The sequence below is a fragment of the Bos javanicus genome, chromosome 23 (genome assembly GCF_032452875.1).
Source record: "Bos javanicus breed banteng chromosome 23, ARS-OSU_banteng_1.0, whole genome shotgun sequence".
NCBI classification, from domain to species: domain Eukaryota; kingdom Metazoa; phylum Chordata; class Mammalia; order Artiodactyla; family Bovidae; genus Bos; species Bos javanicus.
The window spans coordinates 43,636,780-43,652,457 of NC_083890.1; the positions used below are offsets into that span (position 1 = coordinate 43,636,780).

At 50.5% G+C, this 15,678-nt stretch overlaps 1 protein-coding gene across 11 annotated transcripts in view; it reads right to left on the bottom strand.

Moving 5' to 3' along the window:
- Positions 1–7,373: 7,373 nt before the first annotated feature.
- The window catches only part of PHACTR1 (phosphatase and actin regulator 1), a 525,946-nt gene continuing 517,641 nt past the window's right edge, over positions 7,374–15,678 (bottom strand). For all 11 annotated transcript variants that reach the window (XM_061398847.1, XM_061398845.1, XM_061398849.1 and 8 more), the window contains 4 exons: positions 13,627–13,688; positions 9,146–9,286; positions 8,274–8,350; positions 7,374–7,449 (listed from right to left, as the gene is read on the bottom strand). In XM_061398847.1, coding sequence (XP_061254831.1) covers positions 7,434–7,449; positions 8,274–8,350; positions 9,146–9,286; positions 13,627–13,688 — 296 coding nt within the window. In that variant the 3' untranslated portion in view covers positions 7,374–7,433. The remainder of the gene's footprint in view (positions 7,450–8,273; positions 8,351–9,145; positions 9,287–13,626; positions 13,689–15,678) is intronic.

Below are 15,678 nucleotides of genomic sequence, written 5' to 3' on the forward strand. Positions count from 1 at the left end.
TATGTTCTTCAGTGATATTGGTCTGTAATTTTCTGTGTGGTATCTTTGTCTGGTTTTGGTATTACAGTGATGGTGGCCTTGTAAAATGAGCTTGGGAATGTTCCTTCCTCTGCAGTTTTTTGGAAGTGTTTCAGAAGGTCAGGTGTTAGCTGTTCTCTAAATGTTTGGTAGAATTTGCCTGTGAAGCCGTCTGGTCCTGGACATTTGTTTGTTGGAAGATTTTTAATTGCAGTTTGAATTTCATTACTTCTGATTGGTCTGTTTATAATTTCTTCTTAGTTCAGTCTAAGAACTTGTCCATTCCCTCCAGGTTGTCCGCTGTATGTGGCACGCAGCTGCTTTTGCAGTAGTCTCTTATGACCCTTTGTATTTCTGTGTTGTCAGTTGTGATTTTTTTTCACTTTTATTGATTTGTAGGCTTTTTTTTTGTTGGTGAATCTGGCTAAAAGTTTATGAGTTTAATCTCAAAGAACCAGCTTTTAGTTTCATTGGTTTTTGCTATTTTTTTCTATTTCATTTCTTTCTGCTCTGATTTTTATGATTTCTTTCCTTCTACTAACTTTGGGTGGGTATGTATTGTATTTATTGCTGTTCTTTTAATCATTTTGAGGCATTTTCGTAGTTCTTTCTTTGTTCCTTCTTTTCCCTTGTGATTTGATGATTAGAGTTATGTTTGGATTCCTTTCTCTTCTGTGTGTATCTGTTATAGAGTTTTGGTTTTTGGTTACCATGTGATTTACATATAGCAATCTATATAATTAAGTTGCTGATCTCTTAATTTCAAATACACTTTAACAACCCAGCGGTTTTACTCCCCTCTCCCACATTTGCTGTTTTTTGCATCATATTTTACAACTTTTGTGTCCCCTTAACTACTTATTGCAAATATAGATGATTTTACTCCTAACCCTAACACTTCTTTTAATCTTCCTGCTAGTTTTATATGTGGTTGATTCACTGACTTTACTATAAGTCACTGCCTTTACCAATGAGTTTTTCCTTTCTTAATTTTCATGTTTTTAGGTGTGGCTTTTTCTTTTTTGCTTAGAGAAGTCCTTTAACATTTCATATAAGATTGGTAGGGTGGTGCTGAACTCTTATCTTTTGCTTTTCTGTGTAACTTTTGATCTCTCCATCAAATCTGAATAAAAGCCTTGCTGGGTAGAGTATTCTTGGTTATAGATTTTTTTCCCTTTCATCACTTAAAAAATATTATGCCACTTCTCTTCTGGCATGCAGAGTTTTTGCTAAAAATTTAGCCAATAGCCACATGGGAATTCCCTTGTACATAACCTGTTTTATTCCTCTCCTTTTATATTCTCTAATTTTTGCTGTTTTAATTACAATATATCTTCATATGATCCTCTCTGGTTACAATATATCTTCATATGATCCTCTCTGGTTTGGTTCTGTTTGGAACTCTGTGCTTTTCGAAGGTAAGAGGCTTGTTTCCTTCCAGGTTAAGGAAGTTTTTAGTTATTATGTCTTCAAATATGTTCTGTGCCCACCCCACCCCCTTCCTTCTGTCATACAAATGTTAGCTTATTACTGACTGGGGGGGTTTTTGCAGAAACTAATGGCTGTGGCCAGTGATTTTTATCTTGGCCGGCCTCAAATTCTGTCGTCTCAGTGACGTTTTGTGGGTTGTTACATCTGGAGTCACACCTAGAAAGTCTCCAACACTATTCCATTTTCACTTTCTATATCAGAATCAATCACCTTTTTAGAATCCCACCAGGCTCCTCTGTCCGCGGGATTTCCCAGGTAAGAATACTCGTGTGGGTTGCTATTTCCTTCTCCAGAGGATCTTCCCAACCCAGGGATTGAACCCACGTTAACTGCTTGGCAGGTGGATTCTTTGCCACTGAGCCACCTGGGAAGACCCTCTGGGGGTATGGGTCTTGACTAAACCAGACTCTGTCCCTCCTAACCATCTTGTGCTTCTTTCTTTATATTTTAGTTGTAGAAGATCTTTTCCTTTAGATTCCAGTCTGTCTCACCAATAGTGGCTCTGTAAAGAGCTGTAATTTTTGGTGTGCCCATGGGAGGTGGTCAGGGTCTTCCTATTCCACCATTTGGCAAAGTCCTCAAGAGCTAACGTTTAGTAAGGCCTAACTCTTATGTCAGACACTGTGCTGAGCACTTACACATGTTATTTAATCCTATCAGGCTTATAAAATAGGTGCCATCATTCCCATTTTAGAGATGAGAAAGCTGAGGCACAGTGAGATTAAGTAACTTGTCTGAAGTTGCTCAGCTGGTAAGCGCTGAAGAGCCAGGGTTTCTCCCAGGGCCTCAGTCTAACCCACGCTGCTGCTCTGTGACACCTGGACACCTGGGTCAGGAGCTCAGGGGGATCTGGGTTTTACCTGTAGATATGGAGTCATCTGAGGCTGGGATAGCACTGAGGCCTGGGGAGCCAGCCAGGGAGCATTCCGGGTGTCAAACTTGTCCTTGGGTGAATAATCAGGGGTAAGTGCCCGCATCAGTGAGGTGCCCTTGAACTTGGGGTGCTGTAGGGGACAACAGACTGTATCTTAAACATCACAGCTCAAAGCTCCAAGGCCCCTCCAGGGTCCTTGGCCCAGAGGAAGTGGGAAGCGGGACAGTGTAATATGGTTGAGAGCAGCTTTAGGACAAGCCCCCATGAAGACACCTGAGCGTGCAGGTCCCAGTGCCAAGCAGTCCCCCAGGAGCCCAGCTCCAGGCAGGGAGGCATGGCAGGTGTGGTGTCCAAGCTGTTCCCCAAGAGCCTTCCCCAGCAGGACTTACGCAGAGCTCACTGGTCCCCCCTAAGGACTAAGCGCTGTAAAAATTCAGGTAACCCGAATCTTAGCTGATGTCCTTGAGGACACTACAGGACCCGTAGAGTTCAGTGTCCCCACTTTCCACATGAGGATATTGAGGCTCAGAGAAATTAAGTGACTCGGCCAAAACTGTCCAGTTAGAGGTAATGGTGGGGCCATAATTTCTGTCCTATGATGACCAGAGGGTGGACACAGCAGGCCCTCTACCTATTGAGAATGTGTAGTCACGACCTTCTTTAGTTCGTAAAGGGCCCTCTTCCTTCTGTCCTACAGGCCAAAGCCTGTTGGAGCTTTTCTTACTCTAGTCCTTTTGCTCCCCTAGGTAACTACCACCAAGTTCTGACTTGTTAAGGTCAGAGAATTCTGGAGTGAGGAAGACCACAGAATGACAGAGAAGCCCTTGGCCTGCAGTCCTTTCTGTAGACCACTCAGCACCGCTGTCTGCCAGGGCCTTGGCGTTCCTCTTCCCACACAGGTGAGGGCTTGTCCATACCCCTGCCATGATCCCGCTGACCTCCAGCAGGGCCTTGCCACTGCTGCTCAGCAAAGAAACGAGCAGTGTACCTGTTCCCCTGGCCCACTGAGGATGGAGGCTCCCAGGCAAAGGGAAGCCGGCTCCCTCTGGATGGATCGCCTAAGCCCTTGAAGTTGCTCAGAAGTGTGATGCCTAGGCCAGCGGCATCAGCATCTGCACTAGGAAAGGACGCCCCAGTGATCCCTGGCAGTGGCACGGGGGGACGGCACCATGCCAGGCCGTCTTCCCCAAACCATCTTCCTTTGTTAGCAGACCAAGGGCATCTTGGGTAGTGTCACCACCTAAAACGCAGCCGGCAAGCCCTGCAGCCCTTTGTGCTTCCCCTAAAGCCTCCAGAAAGACACACTGGGACCAAAAGGTTAAGCGATAAAAGGTCTTGGCTTTTTTTACAGGATAAACACTCAGGTTGCTCAAGAAAGGAGACAGATGTATATACTCTCAAGAGCAAAGTCATCTGGGGCTTTTGCCCCAGATGGGGACAGTAATTTATCATTCCCAGATTACTAAAGGACAGAAAACTGGAAATACATTTAGATATTCTTTAAAAGATGTTTAGAAGAAAAAAAAAAAAAAAACTTTTGTGTGCTAGAACTTACCTAGAAAGTTCATCATGTATGTGCAGCATTCCTTCCCTTCCCCAGCAGTACCAGCTACATGAGGTGGTTCTGTGTTTCCATAACTCTTGTTCTTTTGCTGATGAGCTGACCTACCACTCCCCCCAGCCAATCATAACTCTTGTTCTTTTGCTGATGAGCTGACCTACCACTCCCCCCAGCCAATCATAACTCTTGTTCTTTTGCTGATGAGCTGACCTACCACTCCCCCCAGCCAATCATAACTCTTGTTCTTTTGCTGATGAGCTGACCTACCACTCCCCCCAGCCAATCATAACTCTTGTTCTTTTGCTGATGAGCTGACCTACCACTCCCCCCAGCCAATCATAACTCTTGTTCTTTTGCTGATGAGCTGACCTACCACTCCCCCCAACCAATCTAATAAATTTTCGGTGGTTCCTGCTGGTTGTCAGTAAAAACACACAGGAGTCAAGGAAATGTTTTTTTTTAAGACTTTTTTTTTTGGTTTGTTTTTAAAGAAACTGCATACATCATCAGAGACAAACAATAATTTAAATACCATGCAGTTTCTGTCTGTACAAAACCTAGGCCATAGAGCTCCAGTTTAATTTGTATCCTATTTACATTGTCTTCCTCATACAGCCGTCGTCTGTTAAAGCAGAACACGGGAGCGCGCTCCGGTAAAAGACAAACTATGTACAGACACCCAGGAAGCAACCAGAGGAAAGAACCATGTGGGGGATCAACAGACAAATGGGAGGAAAAGTCGTCTAAGGTGACCTTCGCCCACTGACTGTGCACAGGGGGAGCCTGAAGTTCCATTCACCGAAGCACACAGCACGGTTTTCATTCGGCAAGTATAAATACACGTTCATAGGCAGGAGAAAAATAAGCTCAGAGATTTTCATCACATCCACCGTCACATCGTTTGGTTTCTCTAATCTGACATAAAGGCTAAAGTTTTACAAAGCTTTGAGGGCCTTTGGGGAGGAATAGGTCAGCGATTTCCAAGGAGCAGGTAGGCCCATGGCAGTCTCCTCAGTCCTGGATAGGGTGGGGACCTCGGGCAGTGTTTGATTGATCAGAGGGAAACGTTTTGATTTGAGAAATCTCAGGTTGTTCTTGTGCTAATGCAAATGACAAAAAGCTCAAACTAGCTTTTTCAGAAAAAAAGGCGCACTGTAAACCAGCCAGCCTACCTTTTTCCCACCTCACCCCCCACCGCCATATCAAATTGTCATTTTGGAAAGAAACACATTTTTTTCAGTTGTTTTAACAATGTGGCAAAAAGGAAATTTGGATAGATTTCTGTAAACACCTCAAGATTTCAAGAAAGGAAAGACAGCAGAAGGTCCTTCCTGTGACCTACAGAGGTTGCTGAGCCACTTCCAATGGGCTCGGGAGAGCCCAGCTTGGGGCAGTGACACGGGAGGGGCACCCTTCAATTTGTAGGGAGTTACTTCCGGAAAAAGCTACTCTGCAGGAGCAGCAGAAACTGTGTTCAGTTTCTTTCACAAGCAAAGTGGCTGCAACAATGGGGCACTTGGGGTGGGAACCCGGAACCCCTGGCAGGCGGGCTGCAGGGAACTGGACTGAGGCATCATGTTCCCAAGACACTGAAAGGCCCAGAACCCAGGCCAGCAGAGAAGCCCCTGGCCTGTGTGGGAGGCGTCCAGGCAGGGGAATGAGGTCCCTTAGGACTTGCTCTTGGGCCAGGAGAAGGCTGACCATCATAACACTAGAAGCCCAGGCTCAGACCCTGGCCAAGGTGGGCACCTCCAGGAAAACGTGCCCATGTAGAGGGGTTACACGGAAGAGCCCCGCATCCTTCACCACACCATCTGCACATTCAAACGTCAGTAAGTCTTTTGGGAAGACACTGTTTACAGCCACGCTAAAATCCTGGCCACGTTTTCCCTGAACAACGCCTCTACTCACAGCGGTTAACTATCCGGATTCAACATTCAAAGAAGAGAGGAAGGGGGTGACGCGTCCCAGGGCTGGGCGCCAGGCGCTGTGAGGAAAGCGTGTGCCAGCCTGGCACCGGCCAGTGGGCACCGCCTGGAACACCGCCGGAGCTCCCCTGCCAGGTGCATGGTGACACCACCCCGGGGAGCCATGAGGGCCAGCGGAGAAGGAGCCCGCCCTCACCCGTGGTGATGGCGGGGCAGCCCCAGGGTAATGTGATCCCACGCGGCTTGGGGTAGGAACTGGTTACCTCTTTTTTTTTTTTTGGTGAAGGCCAAGCTGGAATCCTTCTAAAGCCTGGGCCTGTGTGGTAGGGCTCGAGCCATCACCGGGAGAGCTGGTGAACCAACCAAGATCACAGCAGGAGGCCAGGCGGAGCTTCACAGCCACAGCCCGGAGGGGAAGGAAGTAGCTCAGGTGGCCTCCTACGGAGAGCGGTCAGGGTCTGGAGGGGTCCCTCTGCCACACCCTGTCACTGTTCTCCTGTGATCACAGGTGAGGAGGATGGACAGAGATCCGACCTCTGTCACCCTCACCAGCCTCCAGAGGGAGAGGAGGGATGCTCCCTGGAGAAGCAGGTACCTCCTGGTGGGCGGGGCCGGTGCCTGCCCCGACCCTGGGGCTTCTGCACGGACACCTACGGGCGTGGCCAGCCTGGAAGGGCCTCGGGTAGTTGTGGAGGACCTGCTGGGGGAAGCCAGCCGTTCAGGAATGGATCCTGGCCTGGTCCTCAACTCAGAGGCCGTTAAAGGCCCGGCCACCCGGTCCCCAGCCCTGGGGTACATGCAGAGAGAATGAACATCAGCCAGGCGGTTGGTCACCCCAGTCTGGGTACCTTCCACAGCGGCATTACGATCACACACGTGATGCCACTCAGGTAGCAGAGGCTGCTGGCATGCGTAAGATCCCCCGCGACTCTGGGCTCGTCTAACGACAGCCTTCCCCTGCGACACCAGAGCTTCCTGGAGGGCAGCTGGCTCGGCCCGAGGGGACAGGACAGGCACTCGTGCCTGCCTTCTGCACCTGGAGCGCACGCACTCTGAGGCCAGCCCGGCGACCACAGGCTCCCCGGGGAAGGGCTCTCCCCGTAGTTCACCGCGTGGGTGGTGCGGCCTCCTTCAGCAGCCTCCTCCGGTCGGGCGCCACCCCCGGGCCGCCTGCTTCTGCACAGTCGTCCCACGACAGATCCACCGGCTCGGTATTCTCTGGACTCAGGGGACAGACACTTTGGCGGTACAGGCTCGAGGGAGCCTCAGCGAACGCGGTACCTGCCGGCCTGAGGCCCAGGGCCGCTTTGAGCGCGGGCAAGTCTTCGGTGCCCCCGGCCCAGGACGGGGCACGGTCCCTTATCCTCGGCAGCGCCGGCAGCCTAACCATCACGTTTTTGCAAGCAGAATCCTGTGTTTCCTTTTCTTTTTCTTCTTCTTTTTAAAAAAAGGCAGTTCATAAGATTTACATCATAATGGGGAAGTGAATAAATACCAGCACTTATGGTTCTTATAAATTTATGTTTTGAAGACAGCATAGCACTCAAGAGGAATTCGACTGTTAAGGTCGGTGAAACCTAGGAATACAAAACAACTCAGTCAGGACCCAGCGGCTGCCCATGGTGTCGGACCTGACAAGGCCAAGCTCTCCAGCCTCCATCCTTGTTTGTGACAGCCACAGGGAGGCTTAAATCTCCAACCAAAGGCAAATAAATCTCCACAGGACCCCTGGAGAACCTGAGGCCCATCCAGTGCACCCCTGGTTTTGGAGTTTAATCTGGAGCTCCCCAGGGGGGCTGCAGCCCAGGTAAGGAATCAGCAGCAAGGCGGGGACCCCCAAGCTCCTGTCCCCGAGTCAGGCACTCAACGTTCAACCAAGGAGAGAGGCAGGAGGAGGGAGCTGACGGCCTGTCACTAACCAGCCCCGTGACCTTGTGCAAGCCCCTCCAATCTGTCTGCTTCAGTTTCGCCAAGAAGCACCACACAGGACTGTCTGGAAAAAGGACACCGAACGGCAGGCGTGACCCCCACCTGGAAGTACCACGAGGATCTGGTACCCTGGCCTGGTTTGGTCTCTGCTGTAATCAGCAATGACCTTTCCTCCTCAGCTTATGTTTTCATAAATACCCATTCCATCGTGGTCTGGCACTCAGCAGATCTTTAGGCTGCAGGCTCTGAGAAGGCTGCATTCAGCCCAGACCTCGCACACACTCCTCTACTTTCAGTAACCACAGTGGAACCTGGATCCCTCCACGTGGATCTTTCTTTTATCTTCCCCCCTCACCACACCCACCACTGCCCAGCACTTGTCCTCCAGAAACGGCGAGGATAGTTCAGTCCAGGGGTAAATATTATAATTTGAAGCGGGAAAGAAAAAAAAAAGAAACCTCTTGACACTAACCTTGTTAAATGCCTACTCAACTCGTGAACTTCCATTTCAGTGCTTTTAAATTCGTTCAGCTCCTTCCGAATGGCAGCCTAGAAGAAAGAGAAGCCCATGAGTGTGCGGAGGAAGCAGACAGCTCACCTTCTATTTTATTCCTGAAAACGTCAGGAAACCTCTTCAACAAAGTCAGACAGGTGCGTAAGGTAGAGTCTCACCACTGGGAGAAAGAGTCACCCTGAGATACTCTTTAAAAAGTGGAAGTGTTAGTCACTCGGTTGTGTCCACCTCTTTACACCCCTGTGGACTGTAGCCCACCAGGCTCCTCCTCTGTCCATGGGATTTTCCAGGTAGGAATACTGGAGTGGGTAACCATTCCCTTCTCCAGGGGATCTGCCTGACTCAGGGATCGAACCCAGGTCTCCTGCATTGCAGGCAGATTCTTTACCATCTGAGCCACCAGGGAAGCCCCTTTAGAACCTACGAAGAATCCCCTCCCCCACAAATCTAAGCTACAAACAGTTCGATTTGGGGTTCTGCCCGGAGCTGTTCATCCGGGCAGCGAGAGGGCCCGTCCACCTGGCCCACATCCTGGGGTCCCTGGTGCACACTGAAAGGTCAGCCCCTGGTCTTGCTGCGGTGGATCTAAGCTCAGAATGCACAGTGACACCTCAGGATGGGTCCTTCCAGAGCTGGTGGGTCAGAATCCCCCAACCAAATTAAGGGAAGGAGTGTGGCCCGTCCCCGGAGCCTGCCTGCCAGGCCATCCGCCTCCAGTGCCCACCCGGGCACCTCAGCTCTGCTCCTGGGCTCTGCGCAGGCTCCCAGCAGCGTGCTAGAGACCCAGCGCTTTGTCGCGAGGCCTGGGCAGCCCTCCCCACCCCTCTCACTTTGTCGGCAGCGGTGAGGCGGGTCCAGGGCTTGTCGGCCCTGCGGTCATAGTCCTGAGCGTCGGCCACCTCCACGTAGTCGCTGAAGCGGATAAGGATCTTCCGTTCCCGAAGCTCCTCCACTGTGGGCCTCTGGCTGAGCTGCGGGAGAGAGAGAGAGACATGGACGCGGTCAACCAGCCACGTTTTAGATCACTTGGTCCACCCGTGAGTGTACAGGTGAGAACCCGAGGTGGAGAGGCGCAGCTGACGCATCACACACCAGTGAGGGCAGGGCCCCGGGGACCCAGGGCTCCGGATTCCTGGTCCTGGGGCTTCTCCAGACTCTGTGAAGGAGTTGACTGTCTCGTGAGCCGCCTCCAGGACTATTCAGACAAGCGGCCAGGCTGCGGAACAACACTGCAGCGTGTCTCTCTGTGTGGGTGTGGTGGGTCTTCCCACATGTACCTGCCTTTCCCACCAGGTGAACCAAAACCGTACACAACAGGTTTGTATTATTCTGGATTTGTGAACTGACCTGTGTGTCAAATTTAGTGCTCTCTGCAAGATGGGTTTGTAATCTTTGTGTTTGGGGTGTGCAGGAATTAGGAGTGTGTTGATTTACGCGACCATGGAGACCCTGCCCCTCACTAGCTCAGTAGAAAGGTGCGCGCAAAGGCAGAGCGAGGCCGCGTTGATGCCGAGGAAGACTTGGGACGGGTTCTCTAGAGGAGTCTGCGGTGAAGGAATGAAGCAAGTGGGGCATTTCACCATCTCCCCTGTCACCTGCTGGCATCCTCCCTTTGAACTTTCACAACTCGAGGCCGACGTTTCTATTATCTCTTCCTGTCACTAGGTTTATTTCTTCTGGAGCAACACAGTTGCTCTCTCTCTAGGAGGCTGTCAATTCATGTTCAGCCAATGTTATTTAAAAGCAATTTTTCTCTAAGCCTTAGACTGTGTTTAATTCTATTAATAGAAGATGCGGTCAAATAGAATCTTAGCACAAAGGCCTATAAAACAAACACATGCAAGCAAATCCAAACCACCTCTGGCTGTTCTGACTCTCTATCTTATGCAGCTGCCATACACCTTAGGCTGGTGCCAGAATGTTCCAGCTTGCTACCAACTGGCCTATAATGGAAGAACATAATTAGATGACTGCCTGGCCGGCACTGAACAGAAAGAATGGTGACACCGACTGCCAGGCTCCAGATGGGACCCAAGCAGCCTGCTGCTACCCCTCAGCCAAGGGAGGAGAGACCTGGGGATCACAGGTGTGTTGGGTGTGATTGGTCCCCAGTCTGGACGCTGCAGCTCCCCCTCCGAGTGGCTCCTGTCTCTCCTGGTTTCCCAGGCATTTTGGTGTCGGTGGTGGCCTCTTGCAGGAAACCCAGAGGTTTCCCGGGCTCGATGGTCAGGGTTTGCTGTCAGCAAAAATGGGGGTCTATCCTGACTCAGAAATGAGTGCAGGGAGCTTCATAGTGTCATTATAATACAAAGAGCCATTTACCATAATACGCTCAGTTGTGTCCTACTCTTTGCAACCTCATGGACTGTAACCCAGCAGGCTCCTCTGACCATGGGATTCTCCGAGCAGAATACTGGAGTGGGTAGCCATGCCCTCCTCCAGGGGATCTCCCCGACCTAGAGATCTAACCGGGTCTCCTGCATTGGCAGGCGGATTCTTTACCATCTGAGCCAATTGAGTACTTCATTATCATGGTAAATGCCTGTCTGCATTATAAAGACTCCTACTCACAGCCCCAGTTTTTGTTTCTGATTGGTAAGGTTTACCCTGGGGTGCCAGACAAACAGTACCGTTTGTTCAGTGTGCCATGCAAGCATGGAATTTCTAATTTAAATTTCTGGAAATCATGGTCTGGATTTTGCTCATAGCCTGTCTATGGTAGAGTCTGGAGTGAACAGATATCTAGAGATTGGCTCTGAAGGTAAGGGACTCTTTTTCATGCCTGAATCTGATGGGGATGAGGAACTGGGCCCAGGTGCTACCAGGGAATGAGTGAGGAGGGCCCTGGGTTTTCCTGCTGGGAGAGTCTGACTAACCACCACCGGGATTCAGTCATGAGCAAGGGCTCACAAGCCTAGCCATGTGGGCTGAGGAGAGGCGCTTTTGGCTCACGACTGGCTCTCACCTTCCAGGTAAAGTGAACCCAGGTTACCTGCCTGGATGCTAAGGAAACAGTCTCTGCAGCCAGAGTTGGTTTTCCAGGAATGACGGGCTGCAGAGGTTGGCAGCATTATGTTTCCATCTACGAAAGTGTCAGTTGCAAATGCTCAACAAAAGGGTACACGTCAAGACCCTAATCCCACTACTAATACAACCCGACCCAGGTAAAGTTCTTCCCTGCCTGCCTTCCAGCCAGCCTTCCTCCCTTCTTCTCATCCATCCATCAGGCTAGCTAGCAATTTTTTGGAAGTGGAAAACAGGCACCTACTAAAAGATGAAGCAATGATTTTTTAGGTTTGTCTCAATTTGGCAGAAGAGAATGCCTGGTCTGTGGCGATCAGCATCCGCTACTGTGTTTTCTTTTTCTCAGGTCTTGACAGAAGGATATGGAGGCAATCCTGGGGCTGAGGGAAGGTACGCCCGCCCCATCCTGCCTCCCGACCTCTGGCATCTGGTCTTGCTGCGATAAAGGCTCCTGAGGAGCAGAATGTGTCCAGGGCCAGGAGGTGGTACAGATTCCCTACCAGCTGCCAGGCCCCACACCTCTGTTCACAGAGCCAGATGTGAAAGCTACTTTCGGTCTCTCCCTTATAAAAAGCAGCCTAGCCCTTCCCTCAAGCTCATTATCTCTAATTCCCCGAGCCAGTCCCAGGGGATGGCAGATGCTGAAATTACAAGGCACTTTTCCTGGGAGAAGAGAGCGGTAACTGGGAGGAGGAAGAGGCATTTATCTTGAAGACTTGCAAGAACTATGGGTATTTGGGGGCCCCACCCCCTCGCTTTCCCAGGGGAGATGGTGTGGGAGGAAACCCTCTTCTCTCACTCCTTCCTGCCAAATTATGCAGTTAGTCAAGTTTTCCCCTGCAAGATCGTATACTTTTTTTTTTCAAAGAGAATTAACTTCATGTCCAAATCTTTCCGTATTATTAGCTTTTAGCAAGAAACCCTCAAGTTTAGGAGAATTGGGGGTGGGTACCAGCCGTCAACTCCCATGAACACTGCAAAAATCTGATTAAACGTTTGTTTCTGAAGGTCTAGACCTTTCTGTATCAGAAACATGGGGTCATTACCAGTCTCCTTTTGATACCCTCATCATTTCAAGGACCCACTTAGAACAATCTAATACACCTCCCCTGGTCCCCTTCGCTGCTCAGTCTCAGGAAACAGGGTGCCCTGCGTCCAAAGGCTAAGTGATCTCAAGGATGTAAGAACCAGACCTGGATCAGGGTGAGGGCACCTGGGTGAAGTGAGGGCCCGAGCTCTTGTTGTAGTTTCCCACCAGGGGACACCAGCTTGTCACCGGCTCTCAGGCCCTTGCTTATCTTACTCCTTTGAACTGGGATGGCCTTTGGCTTGTCACCAGATGTTTGGGGTGCTCCAAGGGGGAGAAAGCGTTGAGAAACAAATCATCACCTTAGTAACTGGCATGATATTTCAGGATCTCTGAATTTCTTCCATTGCATAAAATGTCCATGGAGAAAAACCATTAATAAAAACTTTAAAAATTAATTTTGATGTGCCTCTGAACTGTCTTTAAGCTTTGAGTATCTTTTTCTCAAGATGGTCACTGTAGGAGAGTGATTAAAAACACTCTAGTCAGACAGAATAAAGTGTTTTCTGTGCCATCAATTATTAAATTTCTCAACATCCCCCAAGAATAGCCTCAAATAAAGAGCTTCGTATCAAAGAGGTTACTCCAAATTAGATCTGCCTGTGGGTCTACATTGCATTGCCAAGCCATCTATTTTGGGGGTTTTTATGGAAAAATATATGTAAATTCTATCTTCCTGAATTTTATCTAAGTGCTTTTCAAACATCTCCATTAGTTTATCAATATATTTGACATTTTCCTAATTAATTGGATTTAGCATAATAGTTCTTGGGTAGTAGGTCAGGAGCAGTATCGGGAGATAAGGAAAACTCGCATTTTCCAGGGTCATAGCAAATAACTGATACATTTTGAACTACTGATGTTGATAGTGAATTTCCACTTGAGAGATGGGATTACAGTGAATTTTTACCACAGAATATTTACTGTAACTGCAAATATAATACACCTGCCATCAAGTTGCTTGGAGGGGTAGGCCGCTGTCACAAAACGAAGCAACCTAGGATGTCACTAGCCACCAGGACCGAGGGTTGTGAAGCTGTGACCACTGGCCCCTGGAGCGTCTAGAGAGCCATGTGTCCTGACACCCGAGGAATGGAACCACTGATGTCACCTCCAACAGGCCAGGCAGTGGGCAAGGCCCACACCCGAGGGGCGGGCAGCCTCCTGTCCCAGCCCCGTTGGCACAGAGAACCCTCTCACCTTTCGAGTTAACCTCCTCTTGATCTCTCTCTTCTCCTCTTGTTCCTCTTGTTCATTCCGAGCTGAAAGAAATGAAGAAGCTTTAGGTTTTGGTTGCAGTGTCCCACAAGGATGCGCCCTCTGAACCTCCGCAGGTTCTAGGCCAAGCAGCTCACAGTCTCAGGAAGAGAGTTCCCCGTCCGGACCGCAGCCACCCTTCTACTCCTGGGGACACTCTCCAAGTGCCTGCACTGTTTCAAACGGGTGAGCAGGTCGACCTTACTTCGCTTTCTTCACGTCACTTGGGGTTCCTTCCGAGTCTGCAGGCAGAGATGCTGGATCAGGAGGTGGGTCCTGAAAGAGTGGGTGCTGCTCACAATGACAGGCACGTCCTCGGAGCGGGGAGGCGCCCTTCTCTGCACAAGACCTGGGCCTCGCTCAGCTCTGCCTCAGGCCTCACAGTGACCTAAGGGGTCTCATTATGAGGTGGTCCGGGGCACCCAGTGCCCCGCCTGGAAGGAACAGAGGCCAGACCCCCACAGAAACAACACGAGGTGCAGCTGACGCCAAACAGAGGCTGGATCTGCAAAACGCTCACCTTTCGCAAGCACTGATTCCATCAATTCTTTGACTCTTCCAAGAAGTCCACAGAACACGTGGGCGGCCATAGTGTGGGGTACAACAGCCTGCATGTCGACTTCTAAGGAGCGTCTTAGAGCAGACTTGAGAGCTTAAACGTTCTCAGCGCAATGTGGGGGGTGACTTAGCATTAGGTGTGTGCAGGTAAGAGGGTCTGGGGAAAGGAGCAGAGACGTGGTGGACAGAGAATGTGGGCACATCTAAGTAACCGGATGACGTGGGTACCTCACTTTCCTCCCAGGCCTTGGGATGGAAGGCCAGATCGCAGCCCAGTACTGTCTGACTCGAGGAAAACCATGAACGTCAGCCTGGGCCCAGTGCCCCTGCGTCTCGTCTACTGAACTGAGGATGACTTCAGACACAGGCCACCACGGCGACTTGACTCCGGCGCCGTCTGCATCGGGAGGGCCCGTTTGAAAGCACTGATGTAAATGATGTTTCCGTAGAGTCAGATCTTTAAAAGTGTGACCCCCTCGTGCCTAGAAGTGGGGTTCCCCCGCCCCTCCTTCCAGCAACCGCAACCCTGAGCCAATTCATACTGCGAGTGGCATCGCCTCCCACCAGGAGGAGCAAGGATGAGTCAGAGCACGACTCAGGCCTTCGCGCGACACCCCCAGGGACACGCTGTGGCCACGCTGACCACCTATGAGGATCAGGATCGTGAACGGGGCAGCACCAGAAACGCCCACATCCGGCCCTTGGCTGAGGTCCCCAGGGGTCCCCGCGGTCCCAAACCCCACACCAGAGTGCCTTCCTTTGAATTGAAAGGTCCTCCCTCCCCTTCCAGAGTTTCTTTGAAAAATGTGAATTTCTTCAGGATTAAAAACCCATTCAACTAGTCAGCCATTACCACCTTTGTATGAACGAATCTCTCCGAGATAAACTGGGAGGCAGCCAGTTAGACCCAGAAGAAGGGTGTCCCCACCCCCACCACCGACAGTGCATTTGTGGATGGGAAGGAGGACAGACGGAAAGGTCTAGAGTGGATGGTGAGTGCCCAGGAGGCAGCTCGAGGGCACTGGGTTAAAATGGACAGACTCACAGCATATTAGAGCCCGCAGCGGCCCAGGAGACCACCTAGGTTGCTGCTCTTTGGCTTGGAAATTGACAGACAGGCCCAAGGGAACTGAGGGGCAGGCTGCACACTCCAGGGCTAATACGTTAGACACACGGTCCAGCTCTTTCTCTTGCTCAAACACACTGCCTCTTCCCAATCCGATTTTGCTTGGGGGCCAGCCCTTACTGGTTACTTGCCTCGGACTCCACTTGGGGGCCTCCTCATCCTACAGGCCCCCTCCTGGGCCATGAAAGTCAGCACCCTGCCCTCTCATCTCCTACATGTGTTCCTGAGGTCCCTCTGATGGGTGGGGGCCCCAACCTATCACCAGTGGCATCTAGACCTTTAGTTCAAAGCCATTTACAAACTCAGGGTCA